This window comes from Trichoderma evansii (genome assembly GCF_050947405.1).
Source record: "Trichoderma evansii strain SZMC 28006 chromosome Unknown GGI43scaffold_26, whole genome shotgun sequence".
Classification (NCBI taxonomy): domain Eukaryota; kingdom Fungi; phylum Ascomycota; class Sordariomycetes; order Hypocreales; family Hypocreaceae; genus Trichoderma; species Trichoderma evansii.
This window is the reverse complement of record NW_028145180.1, coordinates 242559-265015: the sequence shown is the minus strand read 5'-3', so window position 1 is coordinate 265015 and position 22457 is coordinate 242559. Positions and strand designations below refer to the sequence as shown.

The 22457-nt window shown below is 46.4% G+C and overlaps 6 protein-coding genes across 6 annotated transcripts; 3 read left to right on the top strand and 3 right to left on the bottom strand.

Moving 5' to 3' along the window:
* Window positions 1–1665: 1665 nt before the first annotated feature.
* GGI43DRAFT_425562 (ankyrin repeat domain-containing protein) lies at window positions 1666–4257 on the bottom strand (the record flags this gene model as incomplete). Its single annotated transcript, XM_083208526.1, has 3 exons — window positions 1666–1712; window positions 1921–2966; window positions 3020–4257. 3 exons carry the CDS (start codon window positions 4255–4257, stop codon window positions 1666–1668), a joined length of 2331 nt encoding a protein of 776 aa, XP_083056526.1.
* A 1388-nt stretch (window positions 4258–5645) lies between these two features.
* GGI43DRAFT_220131 (succinyl-CoA synthetase-like protein) lies at window positions 5646–7039 on the top strand. Its single transcript, XM_083200340.1, has 5 exons — window positions 5646–5953; window positions 6004–6020; window positions 6087–6131; window positions 6257–6635; window positions 6686–7039. Exons 1-5 carry the CDS (start codon window positions 5806–5808, stop codon window positions 7018–7020), a joined length of 924 nt encoding a protein of 307 aa, XP_083056525.1. The 5' UTR covers window positions 5646–5805; the 3' UTR covers window positions 7021–7039.
* A 2742-nt stretch (window positions 7040–9781) lies between these two features.
* Window positions 9782–11548, top strand: GGI43DRAFT_387647 (nucleic acid/nucleotide deaminase domain-containing protein; the record flags this gene model as incomplete). Its single annotated transcript, XM_083203961.1, has 3 exons — window positions 9782–9797; window positions 9855–10388; window positions 10449–11548. The coding sequence occupies 3 exons, from the start codon at window positions 9782–9784 to the stop codon at window positions 11546–11548; spliced, it is 1650 nt and encodes a 549-aa protein (XP_083056524.1).
* Window positions 11549–12648: 1100 nt separating this feature from the next.
* GGI43DRAFT_220019 (flavin-containing monooxygenase) lies at window positions 12649–15702 on the top strand. The gene is made up of 3 exons (XM_083200336.1): window positions 12649–13871; window positions 13924–14919; window positions 14977–15702. Exons 1-3 carry the CDS (start codon window positions 13176–13178, stop codon window positions 15178–15180), a joined length of 1896 nt encoding a protein of 631 aa, XP_083056523.1. The 5' UTR covers window positions 12649–13175; the 3' UTR covers window positions 15181–15702.
* A 1930-nt stretch (window positions 15703–17632) lies between these two features.
* Window positions 17633–18937, bottom strand: GGI43DRAFT_387644 (succinyl-CoA synthetase-like protein; the record flags this gene model as incomplete). Its single annotated transcript, XM_083203960.1, has 3 exons — window positions 17633–17719; window positions 17834–17952; window positions 18022–18937. 3 exons carry the CDS (start codon window positions 18935–18937, stop codon window positions 17633–17635), a joined length of 1122 nt encoding a protein of 373 aa, XP_083056522.1.
* A 444-nt stretch (window positions 18938–19381) lies between these two features.
* GGI43DRAFT_220061 (uncharacterized protein) lies at window positions 19382–21058 on the bottom strand. The gene is made up of 2 exons (XM_083200337.1): window positions 20209–21058; window positions 19382–20139 (listed from the first exon to the last, which is right to left on the bottom strand). Exons 1-2 carry the CDS (start codon window positions 20882–20884, stop codon window positions 19775–19777), a joined length of 1041 nt encoding a protein of 346 aa, XP_083056521.1. The 5' UTR covers window positions 20885–21058; the 3' UTR covers window positions 19382–19774.
* Window positions 21059–22457: the final 1399 nt, after the last annotated feature.

Sequence of the window (22457 nt, the reverse complement as noted above, 5' to 3'; positions counted from 1 at the left end):
AAATACTGATATTGTTATTTGTTCCTAAACTGACCATCATTTGGGATTCGGGTTGGCGACGGGCCGCCAAAGACCAACGCCATCATGGCTTCCTCTACTTCATCGACCTCTCGAAGGCCAAATGGCTATCAATACGACTCAATATCCAATCACAATACATCCTCTCAAGTTGAATCGCCAACAACAGGCTCGCCATCTCCTTCCTCAGCAAAGCCGACGACCCGTCTCCTTGCGCCCGATCTTCAACGCGGTCTTCTCATGGCCATCATGGCTATGGATCACCTTGCTCTCGGTATAAACACTTGGCAACATGGCACCAACATTGACGGCGAGATGGATGGAATTATTGTTCGCCGCTGGAACTTCACCACTGCTTACATTGTCCGCACGTTCACCCATTTTTGCGCCCCTGGATTCATGTTTCTTCTCGGCATGGGCGTTGTATTTCTTTCTCAATCACGAACCCGCCTTGGCTGGTCGGCAGGCCGGATGATACATTACTATGCTATGAGAGGGTTTATACTTACAGCAGTCACAGTATTGTGGGGACTTTTATGGTCAGGGGGTCAACTATGGTTTATGAACATGGTCCTATTTGCACTGGGATTGAATTATTTCCTGGCTGGCATGTTGTGGCTTACCATGAATCAGACGGAGAATCGACTTGCGAATGTGCTAGAAAGATGCCTTTTAATGCTGGATAAGCGCACTGGGACAGCCTTTGGTAGGTGGAACGACGATGGTGATGACGAACAAGGAGTTAGCCAACCGCTTTTACAAGGACGGAGAAACACGGCCAGAGAAAGCGAAAGAGCAGCAACAGCTTCATCTTTATCCTGGCATATTCACAACACTATTCTAGCAATCCTCAGCGTCATTACCATATGGTGGAATATCTGGCTATCTGAGAACAATGGTCACTGCAGTATCAAGACCGAATCACCGGACAGCTCCATAGTTACCCCCCTTGGCCTCCCTACATCAAAGAATCCGTTCCTCAGTGTTTGGTTCTGGCCTGTTATTAGCGACCACGTCATGTCCAACTTTCCTCCTTTGGCGTGGCTCTCCTTTGCCATTCTAGGACTTCTCTACGGTCGCATCCTCTCGGCCCGGAAATGGACAACCTCTGCTATTGTGATAGGCCACGTCTCCATCGGAATCGTCTTTTCAATGATTTTCGTTGGTACAAGGCTCCTCCGCATCGGAAACCTTTCTGAGGACTGTTTGCATACACCTGCGCAACACCATCAAACTATGAAAGGGAACCCATATCTTGCCTCGCCAGCATCTTTCTTCTATATAATTAAATATCCTCCAGATGTTGCGTTCTGGGCATTCACTATGGCCGGCAACCTCTTTCTCCTCGCAGCCTTCAGCTCCATCCCTGCGCATATTGCGCAGCGTTTCTCTCTCCTTTTGAGCTATGGCACATCATCGCTATTTTTCTACGTGGCGCACATATGTATCGTCATGTCTCCTCTAGGGCAGTTGATGATACGTATATTTGGCCAAGAAACTGACCACGCAAGCCCTACAAACCCAGAAAATACTATGGGTATTAGCAACCTCTTTATCTACTTTGCGCTATGGCTGGCTCTGCTGCTCGTAATGTGGCCAGCATGCCATTATTACAGTCGTTTCAAGAGCACAAAGCACGCTGATTCATTATGGAGGTTCTTTTGAGAACTGAGAAAGGTAAAGCGAGAAATAATCTAATTTATGTTACATTAGATAGCATTAATTAAAAGTGAACTAAATGATGTAGAGAATCGTATACACATGTAATACCATGCCACGTATATGCGCCTTCTATCGCTAATAAACACATGCATAAATCTTCGTCAAATTTTCGTTAAGTCTTCGTAATTCGTTATTTCCTGAGTCTGTACCTTTGTAGCCAGCTGCCTTCTTTTTTCGTACTTCTTTCTCTTATGTTGGCTTCTTTCAATGGGTTCTTTGGCTGTCGCTGTTGCAGTTGTTCTTGTTGCAGATCTCGTTGCTGTTGCTGTTGTTGTTGCTGCTGATATTGTTGCTTCTGATACTGCTGCTGCTGCTGGTGGTGTTGTTGCTGTTGTTGCTGTTGCTGGTGTTGCTGGTGTTGTTGTTGTTGCTGCTGCTGCTGTTGTTGTTGCTGCTGCTGCTCCCATTTTTGCTCAGCTCTTCTCAACGTTGCAGCTGCATCCCAGTAATCTCTCTTCTGAGCTATGTCTCTGGGCAATTCACCTCTTCGGTTCTGAAGCGTGGGATTAGCGCCTAAATCTCGCAACGCGCGAATCACTTCTCGTCGTTCCGTATCTCCATCTTCGGCTGACCTGGCAGCATAATGCAGCGCGGTTCTCCCATCCGTCGTCTGGCCGTTAGGATCAGCCTTGCCACGATCAATGAGCATTTCCACCGTTGCAGCAGATGCGTAACGCGCTGCCAGGTGAAGAGGCATACAGCCACCATCAGCACGAGCATGCACATCGGCACCGTGGTCGAGAAGAAACATGGCGACGGCCATATGATCACGCTCGACAGCAAGATGTAGTGGTGTTAGACCGTGGATATCGCATGAATTCGGTGGCGCTTGACGAATACAGTTGGCTACAGTTTTCACATCGCCTTCCCAAGCAGCATCGAGCAAGGTATCTCCTGGGTTCGGGACTGTGTTCTGCGGATCGAGTTTTGCCGCATTTTCATTACTGGAATCATGAGATGGAGGCTGTTCGACTGAGGGTTCTGAGTGAGGCGGAGTAGGTGGGTTTGTGGTGGCTTTTGGATAATTTCCTATAGACTCAAACTGCCCTTGAGATTTGGGAGACAATTGTGGTGTTGGAGGCGGTCGATTAGGTATTGACGCTGCTGGTCGCGGTATCGGTTTTGACGTTTCTGGTACTGTATTTACTTTAGAAGTTGGTAGAGGTGGCGTTGGCGTATTTGGTGTATTAAACCCTGATGATGCCGCAGGTTTCATTAGAGCACGACTATTGCCTTTGTTAGCATGACGTAGCTGGCGGATAGAGAAAATGAGACTAACGCATAAATGTTGGACATGAGAGTGCCCAGTTGCAATAGCTGCTGTTGCAATTCAGCATCTGCAGACTTAATCTGCTCTTCACCCTCGTTTTTGTAGTTGTATGAGTGCCAGAAGCCTTCCAGGCGGCCAAGAGTTGTGTTATTGTTATCTTCCCTAGTAGCCCTAGAAAAGCTCGCCAGCAATTTCGTCATCTTCTTTAATGTCTCACTTGTGCTGTCAATAGTGTCCTCAATTTGAGACTTTATGGCCTGTCCGGTTTCATCCTCAATAAGATCGGGCCTTGCTTTCAAGCAGTCCTTCATTTGCTGGATAGTATCCCGCGCAGTAGTGATCCTTGCAGATAGTGCGCGGATCTCATCAGGAGCGTCATTTACGTTGTTGAGCCACTCAACCCATTCTTTCGCTTTGTCGGCGTGTTCGGAGAGCGCACGGATTCCTGCATAAGTTGTGAATGTTTTGGGGAATTTGCTGAAGAAGCTATCTGAGCCTCTACGCTCATGTTTCGGACGACGTGAAGGCGAACTTGGCAGTTGAACAGGCGCTTGTTGTGATTTCCTATCATACCCATCTACGGAGGCCGAGCGATGTCTTTCGGTGCCTGCAGCAGGTTTCTGATAGGGAGAAGTGCCCCGTACAGCAGGTGGTGGCCTGTTATTTGATGATGCTGAAGGCGGATATCGTCGGGCCTCCTGCCTAGCCTCTCTTGATGTAGTGCTCCATCCAGGTTTCTGCGGTGCTAGTTGCGGTGAGGCCAGAGGAGTTTGGGTGGCTGCTGCATTCCCATATCCAGGTCGATCACGCCTTTCGTGGCTATCGCCTATTCGCGATCGCGAGGGTACTGGCGATTGGGGCGTCATTTCATGTGGTCGAGGAATTTCTGAGGAGGAATATCGGCGCCTCGGAGGCGATCGCGACTGGCGATTGTAGTGACCATCTCCGCCCGCCATCTTCTGGCGAGAGCGAGGTGACACAGACCTGCGGGATACAGAATCTCTTCGTGGTGGGCTTCGCATTCTCCCAGATGAAGCTGATGGAGGCGGCATCGTCGGCCTCTGAATCTCGGTGTGCGGCCTGAAGTCGTTCGCCACCGATGTCCGCCGCTCGGCCGCCGAAAGAGACGACCGGCGACGCCTTGAGTCGCCCGGCTGCTTCGTTAAATCTTTCTGTGCATCGTCGCGACGGTTTCGGGAGAAGAGGCTAGAGCCCATGGCCTTGACGGAGCTCGATCGGAAGGGCATTGTTTCGGTAATGGCATTTCACGGCGGTATACGAGGTAGAATAGCGAGCGATGTTCTAGTGGAGGGGATTGAGCGTCTAGAGTTGTCATCGCAGATATAAAATCAAAGAGCACGGCAGAAGAACAACAAAAAGGCCTCCCGGGCCATTGTCTCATGTGCGGTTCAGCTCATACTGATGCTATTGCTGCAGTGAACAGCCACTGCAGCCTGCTGGCTTCAAGAGCACGAGGACGCATTCGGCATGACGCTATGGGCACGAGGCCAGGCTCCGAGGGTGGTGAGACGATGTCTAGCGTGTGGGAACAGCCAACAGCTAACAAGCCACAGAGTGGCTTTGCCAACGTTTTGGGGGCAATGCACTCCAGCCTGGTCAGCAATATATTGGCGACTCACACACTCATGTGGGTGTTGGTTAGAGACAGACTACAAAGGGCTCATTCCATACACTAAAAGAATCCGTCTTTGCCCTATGGGAGCGACTGTCGTGATGGAAACACTAGCTTAAGCGGGCATAGACACACTCGAGCCTTGATGTTATACTTGCGTAGCCTGTTCAGTACATGTAGAGACGCTGATACAAAGCAGTGTACAGCCTGCGTTGTTCAGATACAGCCATTTCATCTTAATCATGGAAGCTCTCCACACCAAGCGCTGAACAGTGCACAACTATTCGGTAATCTTAAGCAAGATGAGAGGCATACAGATTACAAGCATTAGAAACCGTTTATCTCATAAGCTGTCTACGCATGCAGGCAAGAGAGCCTCACTCCCTTACATGCTTGGCTCAGGAAATACGAGCGGTCGCAGCCAGAACTATATCATTCCGAACTATTCCGAACTCTTGCCGCTCTCCAAGACAGGCACGCAGCACAGCCTTCAACCAGCCTTCTACTCTTCAGATTATGCAACAGTAATTTTCATCACTCGTGCCTCGTATGCAGCCGCACGAATCGCCAGAAAAACTGCGGCGACTCTGCCTCAATGCTATACTCGTCCAACCTACCAGGCCAAAAACGTAGTCGGCTCCAGCAGGCCGTCCGTAATAGACTACGATTACTAGCAACGCATGGTAAACCGTAACTGACTCCAGTCTGATGACGCGGTGGCTGCAATGTACAGCACATCTAGTGCAGCAAGCCGAAATATATTTGCTCTCAGCGCCGCTGCCGCTACTGCAGCTGAAACTGGGAAAACATGATAATCGAGATCGCTGTCACAGGTGCATTGATAATGCGGAGAGGCACCTCTAAGACTTCTAGCTGTCTTCAAAATTTCGTCCACTCACTTCGTAAACTAGCATAGACAGAAAATGGGTGCCGCGGATGAAGCTGTCTATTATACATGTAGCCTGTTACCCAATAAAAACGGGACTTGCTCACCAAGGAACCACTATCATTTCGGCTACATGCTGTGTACTAATTATCTGACAGCCACATAGCCGACTTGCATCGAATGATTATAGGTAATAAATGAGAGAGTACTCGTGAATAATACATGCAGCACACCCGACAAATAGCAAGACCACATGTAGAGCACTGAACCTATAGAATGATCATCTCGTCTTTTAGAGCGTTTCGTTGCAGCCCCGCGTTTCGGCGGCGGCATTTGTCAACCTCAGCTACACGACACTCACACGGATATGACAGTACTATTCGCAATTTACGTATAGACAAAAACACAAAAGTAATATTTCAAGGTAATATCAATGGCACTACGACTTCACACGCATTTACTCACATAAAACAGGTTTTACAGGGAAAGCGGTGGGTATTACAAAACTTGCTTGCTTCTCATAAAGTAGCATGCTGATTGGGAGACGATGTATTCAGGCAACTGCAAATGCAAGAGATACCATTGCTTATGGCACTGATATTGTAGGTGGTGTCTCACCCGGCAAAGGCGACTGCATACATCTGGATTTGCCAGTTTTTAATACTGTTCATGAGGTAAAGGTTTCCAGCTCCTACAAACCAGCCTAGGTAACCTTACATTTTTGTAGGCTATGAGACATGTCAAGCCTCATGTTAGTGCCGTTTTTGTCCCTGCTCAATTTGCAGCGAAAGCAATCATAGAATCTATAGAGGCCGAGGTTCCACTTGTCGTCTCGGTAGCGGAACATATTCCAGTACATGACATGCTACGAGTTCATGAGATACTTCGCACTCAGAGCAAGACTCGCCTAGTGGGGCCAAATTGCCCTGGGATTATAGCTCCAGAACAGTGTCGGGTTGGCATTATGCCATATAAACAGTATAAAAAGGGCAGCATAGGTATTGTCTCCAAATCTGGCACTTTGAGCTATGAGGCGGTAGGAGCGACAACTTCGGTAGGGTTAGGCCAAAGCATAGTGCTTGGGATGGGAGGAGACTTGTTACCAGGTGAGGGTGGAGATGAGATGACATTAGAGTCTTGGCTAACATGATCATAGGTACTACGTTGGCTGATGGTCTCAGATTATTTTTCGAAGACGAAGAGACCAAGGGTATCATTGTCATTGGAGAAATTGGCGGAGAAGCAGAACTCAGAGCAGCAGATTTAATCCGAGAATATCGCAAATCAACTCGTCACCCCAAACCAATAGTGGCAATGGTGGCCGGACGGACAGCCCCAAATGGAAGGATCATGGGCCATGCAGGTGCGGTGCTTACGTCCAGGGATATACCCGCAGAGGTCAAGGCGAAGGCACTTGGAGATGCTGGGGCAGTCATTGTACCACATCCAGGCGTTATGGGAGAGACTATGAAGAGACTTCTTGAATCATAAACAGCTAGATAGTAGAAAGAATGAAAATAAAGCAAATGCTAAGCTTTGGGGATGCAGATACAAAAAGAGTAGAGAGAGGAAAAAAGACAGGAAAATGAAAAAGAAAATTGAAATGAGAGGCAGGAGAGAAATGAAATGAAAAGGAAGAAGAAAAAAGAGAAAATATCTCGTCCCAGTCTTGTAGATGGCGATCTAACCCCTCGGGCCCCTCTTCCTCTTAACGTTATGGTGAACCTCATCCATGTGACGTTTAACATTGTCCGATCTCCTCAGTTCGATGTTGCAAATCTTACACGATTTTCGGATTGGAGGACGGTTTGTATCTTTCGCCCATTTTTCGTGAACCCCCCAGATATGTCTTTCCAAGTCTCTTTGATATATGACTCTGTATTCGCATCTGGGACATTGCAATGGCTTGTCATGCCATTTAATATGGCGACTGAACGAAAGCTAGGTGTTAGCTATATTCGGCCATCTGAAGATATTTGGAGCTTCTCTAATATAAAGCTAATTGAGATTTGAAGAGAAGCGACTTACTTAAGCTGATGCTGTTTCTCGAAAGACCTCGGACATCTAACACATGCAAATTGGTGCACCATATTAAGAGGTTCAGATGATAGTCTCTCGTTAGCGGATGAAGAGGGGAGAGATTCTGTGTGCCCGCCTGTAATATTTGATGGCCCTGATTGGCTTTGGTCGTCGTTAATTTCTTCGTTAAAATCAATATCATACGAATAAACATCAGAAAGTGAAAAAGAAATAGGAGAAGAATTGTCAGACACCGATATGTCGTCCGTTGTCTGATCCAGAGCAATACTCGTTCGTTCCGGGTTACCCCTTTGCGAATCACCTTCCTGAGTCTAAGTCTCATTTCGGGAGTGGAACTTGGCCTCTGGGTTTGCGAAAAATCCGACATCTGGAGCCGAAGAGTGCAATACTTGGCTAGGTAAATGTAACACACTTGGATCTATAGTGGATCCAAGCCTGTATCCCTCTTGTACGCTATAAATATCGCGTTGGAGAGGCTGGACTACTGGCACAGGCTCAGCAGCATCCTCGTAAGCGTCGCCACATTCGCTGTTCGTTGCGTCTCCTACCATAGGGTCAGGAGCACCGAACTTAAACGGCTGGCTGTGATCTTGAGTCATGGTGACTTCTGAAGCCCCTGTTCAAGCATTGACACCCAGCTAGATTCGTGTTACTGGCCCTCCAATACAAGGATATTTCTCTTGGTGTCGCCAGAAATAGCTAAATTCTGATCCACCTCTTTGGCACCTGAGATGCTTGGACCTAATCTTGGTGGGTAGATGTAAGCCACACTTCAAATGCCACCGAATAGAATGCGAAGCTAACAGGGTAATTGATCCTCAGGAGATTGCAATGCTGTAGCTGGCGAGTGGCGGGTGGCGCATGCCATCTACGAGGCAATCTTAGAAAGACCTTTTTGATAATAAGTATCCAGCTAGGAGATGCACTGAGGCATGTAAATCTAGTTCCATACCAGTCTATTTTCGATACAATATCCGGAGGGAAATTGGAAAAATGAACTGCATAATAATAAACATATAAGTCAGCTTAGACTGAGATACTGAATCAACAAAAATGTACCATGTATATGAGTAGTCAAAATTAGAGGAAATCGTTCCTTGTAGCAGCAAGACTGTAACAGAAAAGTATCTTTAAGTTGTGTTACCCTGACAAGGACAGCCCGAAATATGGGCGATGTTCCATTCAATCACGGGGTATGTCGACAGGGCGTGCTTTGTACAACAACAATATTTAGTCGTTTGCTGGGTTTGTATGGGATAAGAGTTACGAATCCTAGCTACTCGACGTGGGCGGCCGATAATCTAAGTAGTAAATATTTGATCAAAGCGGAGTCCTCTATTGACTTGATAGTGGAGACTTATTCTATGAAACGAGAGAGCATGACAGATGTTGATAGGTAGATGCAAGTTTCGGTTGGGGAATTCGTCCAGCGGCGTGAGAGTAACCAACTTCGTATATTTACTTATCCTGCCCGAGGATGATCAAGTTGCCTTATGTCTGCCCAACTTCACATCATGATAGTAGAATACATTGTTGGATGGATGTCTAAAATCTACAAAGTTCAAATTGAGGCGTCGACCTAACGCTGACCAACACATGTAACCTTGCATGCCACTGGATAAAGATTAGGCGCTTGCATAAGAGGCTATGCAAGGTGAGCAGCTTTGAGGTGTAGGCCACCCCTAGTCGCAGTTATATGCATCCATGTATCCAATCAGATCCGACTCAATCCATGCGATGCCGTGGGTTCCATCACAGCCTGGCGCGATGGCCCCGCTCGTGGGCCGCCCAGGTACTCGCGGAAAGGCCAAAGCTACCAAAAAGCCTGGTGACATATGGACTAATGGAGCAATAGGTCGTGTAGCATGATGTCAAGTAACATTCTGCTGCTCAATATGCCTTTATGTTGGCCTAACAACGCGGCCTTACGGCGATTCGCCTTACAATATCCAAGACCATCTATCATAGGTTAAAGAGGAGCTGCATGGCTAAGCGATGATTTTATAGGACTTTAAGGTGATCGTTGGCACAATACAATGACGACATTGAAATAGAGGACACTCTGAGTGTGGATACTGGCTTGTGAAGAAGATACGACGATAAAAGACAGCTCGAGCCTTCTTTGCCAGGCAGCATCACCCCCCATCATACACCGATTCTCAACATTTGCTCGAAGTGTAGCAATATCCAACTCTCTTAAACAGATGTAAAAATGCCATCTGCTAACAGTATGCGCCATTTAACCCGAAGAAGTATATCTCTGGAGCTAACTGTCTCTACTCAAGACAAATCATCCAATGGCCGAAAGCCGATTCCATTGCGGTGGAAATTTTCTCGTCGCTTTTACGAGCCTATCCTCTTAGAGGCGGCTTTAAAGAAGATTCGACCGCCAGTCTATTCAGACATTCGACGTGACCCGAATACTATGAATGATGATTTCGACAGTGCAGAGCAAACTTTAAAATGCTACTCCAACAGGCTTGCTCAGATGTGCGATAACATTCGCGGTGAGAGTGGAGCTACCGTTTCCAGCATCGCGATACTAGAAGAGCCCAGTGGCCCTCATTATATCATTGGATCAAATGGTCGGAAGGAATCAAAATTAAAAGAAGTTAAAGACTTTGTAGAGCAGCTACTGAAGATTATTGCAAAAGCTGCGGAGCGATCTGCAGACACAGCCGTGCAAGTTAAGAGAGAAGCTCTTTGGCACATTTTCAGATTCAACAAACATCGAATCAAGTTTTATGTTTCAAGCTCTGTGAGTTATTTACACGAGTGTCTTGCAGACTATGACAGGCGACATGCCCAGGAGCCGTTAGGTAAGCCACCAGATTGATAGCAACGCGCGACTGCGTTCATGGAACCCTAATGCTTTATAGAATCGGAAGCAATAAAGTTCAGAAGACAGCTCTCAGAGTTAAAAGACTTACTTCAATTTGAAGAAAATAAGGAACTTGATGAAGCACAATGTATACCATGGCCATTCAACTATCAGGATCTAAGTCCATTGCTAACAGCGGCATATGTAGACTTTGCTTCATGCGAAAGTGTATTCCGATTCATCCACCTTAATGAAAACCTGAATTTCCGTGACTCAATCTCTGTACAAGCAAGAGAAGACCAAATAAACAGTTCCAAGCGGTGGCTTGACCTTCGCCATTTTCTTGGTCGTCTGCATTCATATGACCTCGCTGTCAAAACGATGCTTCGTGCACGTAAGCTTTTGGGTCGATTGTTCAACGAAGTCACAGTGACGGTAATCCCTTCAGCCACGGCAATACCACATCCTCTGAACAAAAAGAGACCAAATGCGCACGAAATACTGGGGAGGATGACGTCTGCTGAGGAAATAATGACAAGAACCCGCGACCAGGCCGAGGGGCTACAGCCCGGCCTTGATGAAAAAATATTAGGTGAATGCAGTAGTGCCTCTCAGACACACGTGGTACATGCAGAAATCCTTGTACTAGATTATGTGCAGGACTATCTTTGGAAAACCGAGGACGCCAAGTTCTGGAACAACTGGCGATATATCGGTAGCTGCAAGCCAACATGTCGCCTTTGCAATTACTATTTTATGGCGCACCCAAGCGGAATTCAGGTCCGCGAATCGCACAACAATCTTTATCCTCACTGGCGTGCCCCAGACGTCTTTGATGAAGCTGCGATGAATAAAACGGAAAGTCTCTTACAAGCCGTCATAGTAAAGACCAGGGCGGATGCGATACGATCGCTCGAGACTCAAATATTGCAAGGTAGGTATCATGATTCGAATTCATTTTCGGAGATGCCGCCCCGTTCAGGGTCTGTCAGGACTGAAACACCGTCAATTAGCGAAATTACTTCCAGATTCTCATCAGTCCTCGGAAGAATCACGGAAGAGGACGGCCCAAGTGCAGCTAGAGAAAGAGAAGATCAAGAGGAAGAGGACATAACTCCTCTATTTCGAGGTCGCGGGTCTGCACAATCTCGCCGTTAAGAGCTCATCTTTTTTTTTATCTCAACAGCAACTTCAGTTTCTAGCCTAGGAGCCTAGGGTACATTAGAATAAATAGTTTTTTATGTTCGTCAAATGAAGCTAGAAAACATGAGAAACGATATATAATAGCGTAGTGCATCTTTAGCTATATTGTCATTTTTTAAACTTGTTGCTGTGCTAAAACTGCTGGTAAATTGTGTAGAATTGCCATTGGAATTTGGAATCATGACGGCATCTGTATGTCTGCGCAGTGTATAATGTGTATATATGTGATAGAATGCTAATTAGGCATGTCGGTAGAAAAAGGATAAAAAAAAAAAAAAAAAAAATAAGCTCAGGTCTAATAATTTTTTCACAGAACAATAGTACCTCCAAGCCTATATTGGACTTGCACTTTCTCTGCTCATGAATATGTGTATGGCATCGTGTTCAGCCAACTTGAATTCTACAGGTAGGTAGGTACAACAGTGAGACAAATTAGTCACTGTATTACGCGCGACGTTTGTCATTATTGGTAAATCCGATGATACTATGCAAGATTATCAACGGAATAATAAAGCAGCATAAGTAGTCCTTTGATGTTGTGCGCAAAGGCCAAGATACGTGCTTGTTTCAGGGCCGCAGTTGAGCCATGCAGGTAAGCCGATTTCGGGTGCGGGGGTGATGCGCGCCCGTCCACATAACTGAGGTGGAGATGGCTTGATGTGTAGAAGCTGCTCTTAATCCGGCTTTGGGGACACTAATAGTAATACGCAGGGAATCCCGGTACCTCGACCGGCCGATAGCTTAATACTATAGTCTAGCAGAGCGCAAAAAGGCCCCGAATAGGTAACTAATAGCGGATCATATACTAATAGCCAGGTTGAGGGGTCCTCTGAATGAACGATTCACGTTTCCTCTCATGAGTAGCTTAAGGAATTGAAGTACACGTAAGCTGAGTGACGTTTGTATGTCTTGGACGTATGGAAATACAGCTTCGAGAGCGAATTATTGCTGAACATGTGTTACATGAGCGGCAATTTGGCGGGAGAAAACCTGCATATTAGTGATTCGAGGCGTGTCTAGATCCTACCCCGCGAAGCTCAGTATTGCAACGCTACGGTATGATCCATTGGCCATCCCCAAAACGACGATCTCATAGCCAATAGCCTACACTTGAGAGCAATGTTAATCCGAATACTACGATACCGGACGCAAGGAAGTTAACTGCCTGGCCACGTGGACGTCATATAACATCATAGTACCACGCTCATGCGTATAGGGTCGGAAAGTGTCCTTGAGGGCAGCTTCCACGGATGTTTAATTATAATGTCCGACTACGGAAACTAACCTGATTTCTTCAGCCACATAATGAAACGAGCAGCTCATAATTTGTAGCACTATATTTAAGTGTCTCACGGCATCCACAAGTCCACTTCTATATCCTAATCAGTTTGGAGTCTGACTGGGCATGCGCGAGCCGAATGGTCTTACATCCGGAATCGGTTTTATATAAGAAGTCCACATCCGTGAAAGATACTCTCCTAATTCTCAATCTCAGCTAATTGAGGCTGTTATATCCGTCCAGAGATCTAAAAGTTCATTTTGCTTCACCAACCCCCCATTCAAGATCCGCTGTGTCGGCAAGATGGCTCACGTCGTTACATTACCTACTTTCAAGCAGCCAGGCGACGTGTCCGCATTGCAGGCTAGAACCATTGCCGAGCAATGGGTAAACGACTTTGAAAGCGCTCTTCATACTAATAGTAGAGATAAGCTGGAAAAACTATTTGTCAAAGATGCTTGGATGCGCGATTTACTCTCCCTTAGCTGGGACTTTCGCTGCCTCCAAAATCGCGAGAATATCGTCAGCTACTTTCAAAGTAATCATGATGCCCACATCAGCGGCATCCATCTTCAAGAGAATGGCGCTTTCCAACCCAGTTTCCAGACCCCATGTCCGGGTATACAATGGATTCAGAGCATGTTCGAGTTCGAGTCACGTCATGGCCGTGGAAAGGGTACGATCCGGTTAGTGGTGGATGGCGAGGATGGAAATGAATGGAAGTGCTACTTGATGCACTTCATACTGAAAGAGATAAAAGGGCATGAAGAAAAGATTGGAATAAGACGCCCTGAAAGCTATGTTGATGCAGCGGATTACAACTGGCAGCAGAGACGAGAGAGGCAGAAGGGGTTTCTGGATGAAGAGCCAACTGTTCTCATTGTTGGTGCTGGTCAATCTGGTCTTATAATCGGAGCCAGACTCCAGCAGCTAGGCATTCCGTCATTAATCATTGAGAGGCTGGGTCGCGTTGGCGATACCTGGCGCAACCGCTACAAGGTATGGTACAAATTTTCATTTGTACTCAAATTACCTGCTGACGAATAAACAGACGCTCGCAACACATGATCCAGTCCAATACTGCCATATGCCATATATTCCCTTCCCTTCACATTGGCCGACGTTCTCGCCCAAAGATAAACTTGCAGATTGGCTAGAGGCATATGCCAGCTTAATGGAACTAAATGTTTGGTGCAGCACTGAGCTCCAAAACTCGTCGTTTGACGAGGCAACGAAATCTTGGTCAGTCACCGTTAAGCGGGCTGACGGCTCAGTTCGTGATCTGAAGCCAAAGCATGTTATCCTTGCAACAGGAAGCTCTGGCGAGCCTCTTGTTCCGCATTTCGAAGGAATTGAAAACTTTAAAGGCGCTGTCTACCACACGAGCAAGCATAAAGATGCTTCAGAGCATTCCAACCTCTCAAATAAACGTGTGGTGGTTGTCGGAGCTGGAAATTCATCCCACGATATTTGTCAAAATTTCTATAAAGCCGGCGCCGGATCGGTCACTATGCTCCAACGTGGTGGCACATATGTTTTATCTGCGAAAAAGGGGGTCCTCATGCTATTTAAAGGAACTTATGAAGAAGGCGGACCACCAACTGAAGAATGTGATATTATGAGTCAAAGCATGCCAATTCCTGTTACATTGGCATTTTGTACTCTCCTCACACAGGCTATTAAAAACGTCGAAAAAGATAGTCAAGAGGGGTTAACCAAGGCCGGATTTCAGCTTGATTATGGAGAAGGTGGTGGCGGTCTCTTCCGTAAATACCTTACTCTTGGAGGTGGCTATTATATCGATGTTGGATGTAGCCAGCTAATCATAGACGGAAAAGTCAAAGTGAAATCGAATCCAGGGGGGATCAAATCGTTCACTCCGGATGGACTCCTTCTTGCCGACGGATCTGAGTTGAAGGCGGACATAGTGGTTCTAGCAACGGGCTATCAAACGATGCGCAGCACAGCAAAGACACTCTTCGGAGACAAAGTTGCCTCACGGCTAGGAAATGGCTGGGGTGTCGATGAAGAAGGTGAAATGGATTCGGTAAGACCTGGAAAGCTTGCGATAAAGACGTGTTTAATCTAACTTGCCTTCGTATAGGTTTGGCGATACAGCGGACACCCCAACTTTTGGTTCATGGGTGGCAACCTCGCCTTGTGCCGAGAATTCTCACAGCTATTGGCGTTGCAGATTAAAGCGAGCGAGTTAGGAATTTATGAAACACCGGGAACCAAAAGAATGAGTAATGGGGAGCAAAATGGGGTGCAAAATGGGGTGCAAAATGGGGTGCAAAATGGAGCTTAAGCTATGGATTCTTAGGATGCTAGCTGATCTAAACAATTCATGTCCGGGTATTGATAGCTTAGCACTGTGCAAAATTTGGGATATTCTGACTAAGATTTTACAAAATGTACACACTATGTAGGAAATGCCGCAATGCTTAGCATGATGGGGATAGTGAATACAGCTGCGAAGGTTGAGAATACTGCTTTGAATATGATAATTTGTCAGTCATCACGTAATGAATAGCAGAGTCACATTTGTAACACCCCTGAGAATGATGTTTGTTTTTGGCATGAAAACTAAGGGGTAAAGAAAACATCCAGCACCTTTGAGCTCCTGAGATATTAGATACAGGCTGAATATTGAAGCTACTTGGCGCCAGCTCTCTTTCTTTGGCACGTCAGTGATCTCAGCGCCTTGGAAAGGGGGATATGGAGATATCTCAAGACTGGATTCGTGATATATTTTTCTGGCAGCACTCGCGCCTCATCTGATTCTTCTTTCGTCATTTTGCAATTGAAGCATCATGAATCCTCGTGAATATCAATCTTGACGGCTATTTACAATCAGGGGTAGTCTACCAATAGAGATTGATATTTTATAATGATATGCCGAAGTCTATTTCTTTGATAGGGTGAGTTATATAGCCACAAGACGATGTGTTAAATAAGCATCCTTACAACCAGTTTAGTTTCGATCGGCTAATACGAAATCTATGGTCGAGCATTCCTTTACGGCACCGACGTCTCGTGAACTGGCGCAGCTGAGCATCCTCTTTCAAGACAATTTGTGCTATGATTATCTCGAGAAGGGACTCGCCGATGGCTGGGCGCCTAACCATTAATTCGAATGCTACAGAAGTAGAGAATCGGTTTGTATCAATCGTTACATGGCGGCTTCTTGGAATATTTTGTCGTTTGGAATACTTGTCGTCGGATACATGTATATATTAAGCACAAAACAAGCGTGCGTTTGGTAAAGTGGGAGCTTCGGTAGATTCGGGAGGTCGATCGAGCTAATTTTAATATGAAATATTCGTTGTCTCATTAAAGTCATCTCTATATATGCAATTTTTTCTTCCACAGAAGCCCATATGCCATCACAAATCTGGAACAGGGTTGACTTTCTTAATCACCTTTGCTGGTGAGCCAACCGCAACAGAAAAGTCAGGAATTGACTTTGTGACGATGCTTCCTGCGCCTATTGTGCACCCCTTCCCAATCGTCACGCCCGGCATAATGGTAGTATTGCCACCTATCCAACAATCGTCTCCAATAGTGACACTGCCGCCATACTCGATTCCGTTGCGACGCGACTGCACATCAGTCTCGTGTGTAGCGCCGAATATTGAAACGAAAGGACCGAATAGGACGCGGTTGCCGATTGTGACCATGCCACAATCGAGAATCACAAGGCTGATGTCGAGAAAACGCTTTTGTCAGCCTCTACCAGCAAAACGGCGCTTGCTCACCATGGGTTTCACCTACTTGAAGTTGGCGTAGAAGTTGTCTCCGATAGACGTGTTGCATCCGTAATCTATGTTGAACGGCGTCTCAATGAAAGGATTTGATCCGATTTTGCCAAGGGCTTCATTCAGAATCTTCTCTCTTTCGGCAACCAGAGTGTCATTCGTAGCGTCGTCGGGGAAATAAGAGTTGTATTTGTGGATAAGCTTCCGAGCCCGAAATCTCCCCTCGATTAGCTCCGGGGCTTGAGAATTGTAACTGAAAATGCAGATTAAGTTGGTCAGATGTTGGAAATCAGATATAGCGTTATTTGGCGGCGGCGAGAGGGTTGAGAAATTATTTACAGCATTCCTGATATCATTTTTTCGTAATCCTCACACCAGGGGATGTTGGTGAGAGTCTTGGCGTGCTCAATCGCAGCCGGATCCTTTACTTTACTGGCCATGGTGATGTGATAATGAAGGTGACTAATCGGACGCGGGAAAGTTGTAAAGGAGGGGAAGAAATGGTTCTCAGATGAGGCAGAACCTGCCGTACTAATATACAAAAAAAAAAAAAACTATCTTATGCCAGCGACGACAGACGTGTTCAGAGTCAGTCCATGGTCTTTGCCCGAGGGCCTCAGCGGCGGGGCATTGGAGCCAGTCAGCAGCACCCTTTTTTCACCCCTCATACACGTTACTTTTTAGGATGCCATGGTGAAAATGGATCTAGAAATTGGATGTTGATGGCGCCCGAAGAACAACCGCTAAAAGGGAGGCTACCGCGAGTCGGTATAGTATAACCCTACTTTCGGGAATACCATCTCAGCTTCGGCCGATCCGGGCCTCTCCACTGCGACGGTGGGGAGTTTCAGAGACGCTATTATACGAAGCATGAAGTGCTCAGTGCGGTATGTACCTGGTAAATTGCGCTATTTCGCCGGCTATATTCCATACCTCGCACTGCCAGCTAGGTCGATTACTGCTAGGCCAGATTGTCCCTCGGTGAGCGCCATCGGCTTATCGCTATAAACGAGCAGCCAGCTCAACGGCTCGCTGAGCTGCGCGCCCAAAATCAGACTCGACATGGAGGCCTAGTTTAGCATCCGCGAGCTGTCATTATGCGCCATGAGTTAGCAGTGGTCATTTGTCACAAAAGTGCGGTGTGAAACAAGGGGGGGGGGGGCATTTCAGCCTGGACCAATCTGCTGGTACGAGTGCACTCACCAGCTTCAATCCCTCCGCTGAATTAGTTCCCTGGAGCCGGACGACAAGTGGAACAGACAGGGTCATCTCCTGCGCGGCTCCAATGATGGATTCGGCAATCATGTCACACCTAGTGATGCCTTCACAGTGTCAGCTCAGCCCTGGTAACATAAACCTCCAGGGTCCTCTGCCGCATCCTCTTCTCTCACCTCCATATATGTTAATCAATATAGCTTTTACCCGCTCGTCTCCCATAACGATGCCAAAGGCTTGTATCATTGTCTCCTTAGTTGCTTGGCCCCCAGCATCTAAGAAATTAGCACTGGTCCCCCCATGAAGACCAATAGCATCGTTTGTCGCCATCGCGAGTCCTGCTCCATTCACAATGTTTCCAATGTTGCCGTTCATTTTAACATAGACCAGGCTGTGCTGTTCGGCCTTGACTTCATCTTCCACCTCCTGGCTCGTATCGCGCAGTCGGAAAATATCAGGCTGTCGCTTCGCCGCATCATCGTCTATGATAAGCTTGGCATCAAGGGATGCAAACAACCCATTTTCTAATCTCGCAAGAGGGGCTATCTCTAATAGCGTCGCATCTTTTTCCCGAAAGATGTCATACATCTTTGTCAACATGTCATCTAGATTTGTCACTTGGTCACCTGCAACACCCAGAAATTCGGATACTTGAATAACTAAATCTCTGGTTATACCTTGCGAGAAACCAAAGGTGAAAGTGGAACTCTTCCGAGAATTCTCTTGAATCCCACTTCCCTCTGTGTTAGTATTGTCGTCTGGCTTGGAAATGATGATTGTAGGACAGTAGTTTTCTCGATCAATAGTCATGGATAAATGCCACAGCTCCTGATGTGCCATGACTTCAGATACCAAGATCTGATTAACGGTGATAGACTGATGACTGATGCCATCAGAGACCACTCGGCTGTTAAGCATTCTACCGGCCATGCTCATTCCTTGCTCAGGATCCTGAACTTTCTGGCTCCCCCCTCTTAGTCCGTCCTCAAAGGAGAGGCTATCCTTGTGTCCCCATAGGACTTGGGCTTGTAAAATACAGCTTCTGCCTAAACTCTTTACAGCATCTCGAACTTCAAGAGGTGTACGCGCCATTACTCCACGAGGGACCAGAATTCCGGACTAAGGATTTCATATTAGCGTTCATTAATCGACCCAGACAAAATCGACGCACTGCTCTGAGTAAGTCTTGCGTTTGATAGCTGTGCAAAGTAAGGCATCTTAGTTGTGTCCTGGGTAAAGACTAGGAAGTATTAGTATATGCCACGTCAAGCATTAATTCATCTGATTGAATCCTGCAACAACGCATGCAGCTGTAGCTATGATACCAGACCTTTGGCGTGAATCGAGTCAGCACCCCCGCACGGGTTGCCTTGGCTAGGGAACGTATCATTGGAGCCGTTCTGTGTGTAAATTGGTAGCCAAATCCAGAATTTTCTAGAGAAATAATCCTTAATTTGTTGGAAACGATTAGATATGTTTTGCGTCTGAGATTCGAGAGTTCATCTATCACCTTCACACGATGTATAGCTCCTAAATAAGGGTCCTGGCGCGAACGAGTAGCCGACATTAGCTACATCATCTAGCCTAGAAGCTACTTAGCCGGACACAGTGTCCGTACCCGCAATGCAGCTAATTATATACGAAGTTTCACGATCAGCATTTCATTGACATACGGTGGCGGTGCCATCAATGAAGCTTCGAGGCATGGAAGTATGTTAGAGATCTGATATTCTGTATGAAGTACACTAAAATCAAATAGTGAAACAAGGAAGCTTGGTTCGAAGAGGCACATTAACTAGGATAAGAGTTAAAGACAAAGAAAAGGGGGTTAAATAGCTCCGATAAACTATGGACAAGAGTCAGATATTCAAAATCGATGCTTAATGTAAAGATGAAGTATTACTCAAAGTACTAGAATGTCTAGTCAGTTTATATCCTTTTGATAATGGAAGCTTTCATGATAACATTTCCATCCTTCTCCGCCACCACATCAAACAATCGACTGGAATTCGTCTCATTTATATCTAGCGTCCGAATTTGGTATTCTTCTCCTCCGTAAACGGGTGACATAGCCCTGTAGCTGATTTCATCAGGTCCTGCGCCCTTTCCGTGTATATCTCTCCAATAATCCAACAAATTGATAACATTCAGGGGCCCATGGACAACAATACCAGGGTGACCCTCTGCAGTACGAGTCCAATCGTCATTATAATGAATTTTGTGACCGTTAAATGTCAGAGCTGAAAATCGAAAAAGGCCAACCGGGGACCAAGACAGCTTGCGTATAGGAAAAGCTGTGGCAAGAGAATTAGCCACAGTAAGCATCATATAAGCATGGCCCTGAGAAAGACAGTAATACTCACAACTGCTGTCATTTATTACATCGGAGACAGATGATGGAGCTAGGATATTGCCGTCGATACTTCTAAGCGCTACGCCCCCCTGAGGATTAGAAGATAACAATGGCCGAAAAACCCACGACCTTGTATCGACAAGTGCCAGCCCCCTTGATCCATAAATCTTCTTTTCTACTTCAACGAGTACCATCTCGCCCGCAGATCTGCTCGTCTTTGCCACCGCACTGATCAGCTTTGTATGCTCTTCCGCTTCTTCTCCTACCCTCAAGGGGTTACTTTTATCAAACTTCATATGGCCACCTGCCCACATCCTCCTTGTGAACGGGGCGGGTGCATTGAATGTGCGGTCACTTCCGTCAGCACCAAGTTGGCTCTCGAGCTCCATTGGGGTAAAATAGACAAGGTGGTGTGCTGAAGGAATCGGTGTGCCTGCAGCAACATTCATCCTGCTTATGTCGTGGCCATTAAGGACTGGTCGACCGAGCATCACCGCCAGTTGTTGTAGCTGATTTGAGTCGAGGAACTGACTACGCTTTGTGATTTTATTTGCAAACCGATCCATCATATAAGACGCAGCTTCCGTAGCTGTTTTAATCTGCAGAGCTGATGTCGTTGATGCATGGCGAGCTGTTTGCAACAGCAGCTGTGTTACGGGCCTCGCTCTGCGCTCCAGTCCTCTCATTATGCTGACAATCTGTTGAGCAGTGCGATCAATCTTTTTCAAAATTATAAGTGAAAATTGACAAAATAAATGACAGCTCCGATGTATTTGGTTTGTGCCACCTCTGTCACGAGAACGTCACACTGCGGTATCACACTCTCAATAGTTCACAGTCTTAAACTTTTTATTGTGACAAATAGACAACTCGGCTATTTGATTTGCTCAAGTTGCCGACTATAGTTGGCATTCAGCTAAATTACAATGGACTTACAGTGGTAGGCCACTAACGACAACTATTGGCTGCTTAAAATCATACTGGCTAATTGCGCTGTGTCCCCTAAGCATTGGGATCGTTACTCCGTGCGTACAGTTATATATGTATACGGAGTACCCTGTCACCTCTACCGAGGATCCATAAGCTCGGTATCAGAAGCCTGATAGCAATCTTTCGTTCGTTTACTTGCATCGAAAGAGCCGCTTGCTGCCAATTCCACAAATATGTCAAACTAAGGCCGTTAGTCTAATAAAAGGAGGTTGAGACAGCTCAACACCCCTGCCCATAGACGTCCATTGTCTCCTCTACTCTCTTCTCTCTACTGTCTTCATGGCGTAATATTCGCTCAAATGCGATCCTGCAGGGCTCAGAAATAGGCCCGTAAGCTGTCATGCGTTGTTCTTGACATCAAATAAGGAGGTGGCATTCCCGCATGCACAGACGTTGAACGCGGAGATAATACTACGGTGCGCGGCAGCGTCTTTCCAACTGCATGTAGCAATATGTACGCTGCGGCATATTTAGCGGCATCTGGTAGCCAGATCGCACGCTACATTTTGGGAAAAACTTACGCAGCCCCAGCAAGCGAGAGCTCGTGCAGGCAGATCTAATTTAGCCCTGCCACTTGGACCAGTCACCGCTGGATCTAGAACCTTGCAGACAGCGGAGTACGGAGTAAGAATGGCGACAGCCGCAGAATCCCAAGTAAAAAGTTCTTTGACATCACAGCTTCTGCGAGCTAATGGGCCTAGAATGGGGGCCATATAATAAGGATTATGATGATAAATAAGAGGAATAGGGCATTAGCTTGCCTTTAATTTTACTTAGTAGCATATGGGTTCCGTGTAATTGGTACCAGACCATTGCCACACACACGGGGCCGCGGTTGACTTGCAGCTACCTCTTTAGTACAATACCCGAGCAGCTACGTATATCATAGCCTTCCTTTTCATATAGCGCTCTGGCTGTGCAGGAAATATATGTAGCAGATGTAGAATAATATCCCGAAACTGAAAAGGCATTAGGTACGCATGCATAAAGCGCCCAATATTGGTGTCTTGTCTTGGCACATCCATCCACGGTTAAGTCATTACGAAGCAAATGCAGCGTCTAATCCGACAAGAGTATATTATTCAGATACTCCCAAAGGAGATGTGTAAACCGGGAATTTTCCGGATATGGAACTCCAAGCCCTTCCAACTGAAATAGCTTCGCTGCATTTTTGGAGACTTCCGCTTTGGGCAACCAGTCGTGTGTGTTGTACAAAACATTTTCTTTGTGAACACGCCTTGTTTCAACTATTAGCATAACAAGTTGGAC

Excerpts from the sequence above, each read along its gene's own strand:
- GGI43DRAFT_220131 (XM_083200340.1), top strand. The coding sequence starts at position 5,806 with ATGATCATCTCGTCTTTTAGAGCGTTTCGTTGCAGCCCCGCGTTTCGG. Across the intron at positions 6,132-6,256 it reads TTGCTTATGGCACTGATATT|GCTATGAGACATGTCAAGCC; the intron begins GTAGGTGGTGTC and ends ACATTTTTGTAG. Across the intron at positions 6,636-6,685 it reads GGGAGGAGACTTGTTACCAG|GTACTACGTTGGCTGATGGT; the intron begins GTGAGGGTGGAG and ends ACATGATCATAG.
- GGI43DRAFT_220019 (XM_083200336.1), top strand. The coding sequence starts at position 13,176 with ATGGCTCACGTCGTTACATTACCTACTTTCAAGCAGCCAGGCGACGTG. Across the intron at positions 13,872-13,923 it reads CCTGGCGCAACCGCTACAAG|ACGCTCGCAACACATGATCC; the intron begins GTATGGTACAAA and ends ACGAATAAACAG. Across the intron at positions 14,920-14,976 it reads AAGAAGGTGAAATGGATTCG|GTTTGGCGATACAGCGGACA; the intron begins GTAAGACCTGGA and ends GCCTTCGTATAG.
- GGI43DRAFT_220061 (XM_083200337.1), bottom strand. The coding sequence starts at position 20,884 with ATGAGAGGACTGGAGCGCAGAGCGAGGCCCGTAACACAGCTGCTGTTG. Across the intron at positions 20,140-20,208 it reads TGTAATAAATGACAGCAGTT|CTTTTCCTATACGCAAGCTG; the intron begins GTGAGTATTACT and ends CTCTTGCCACAG.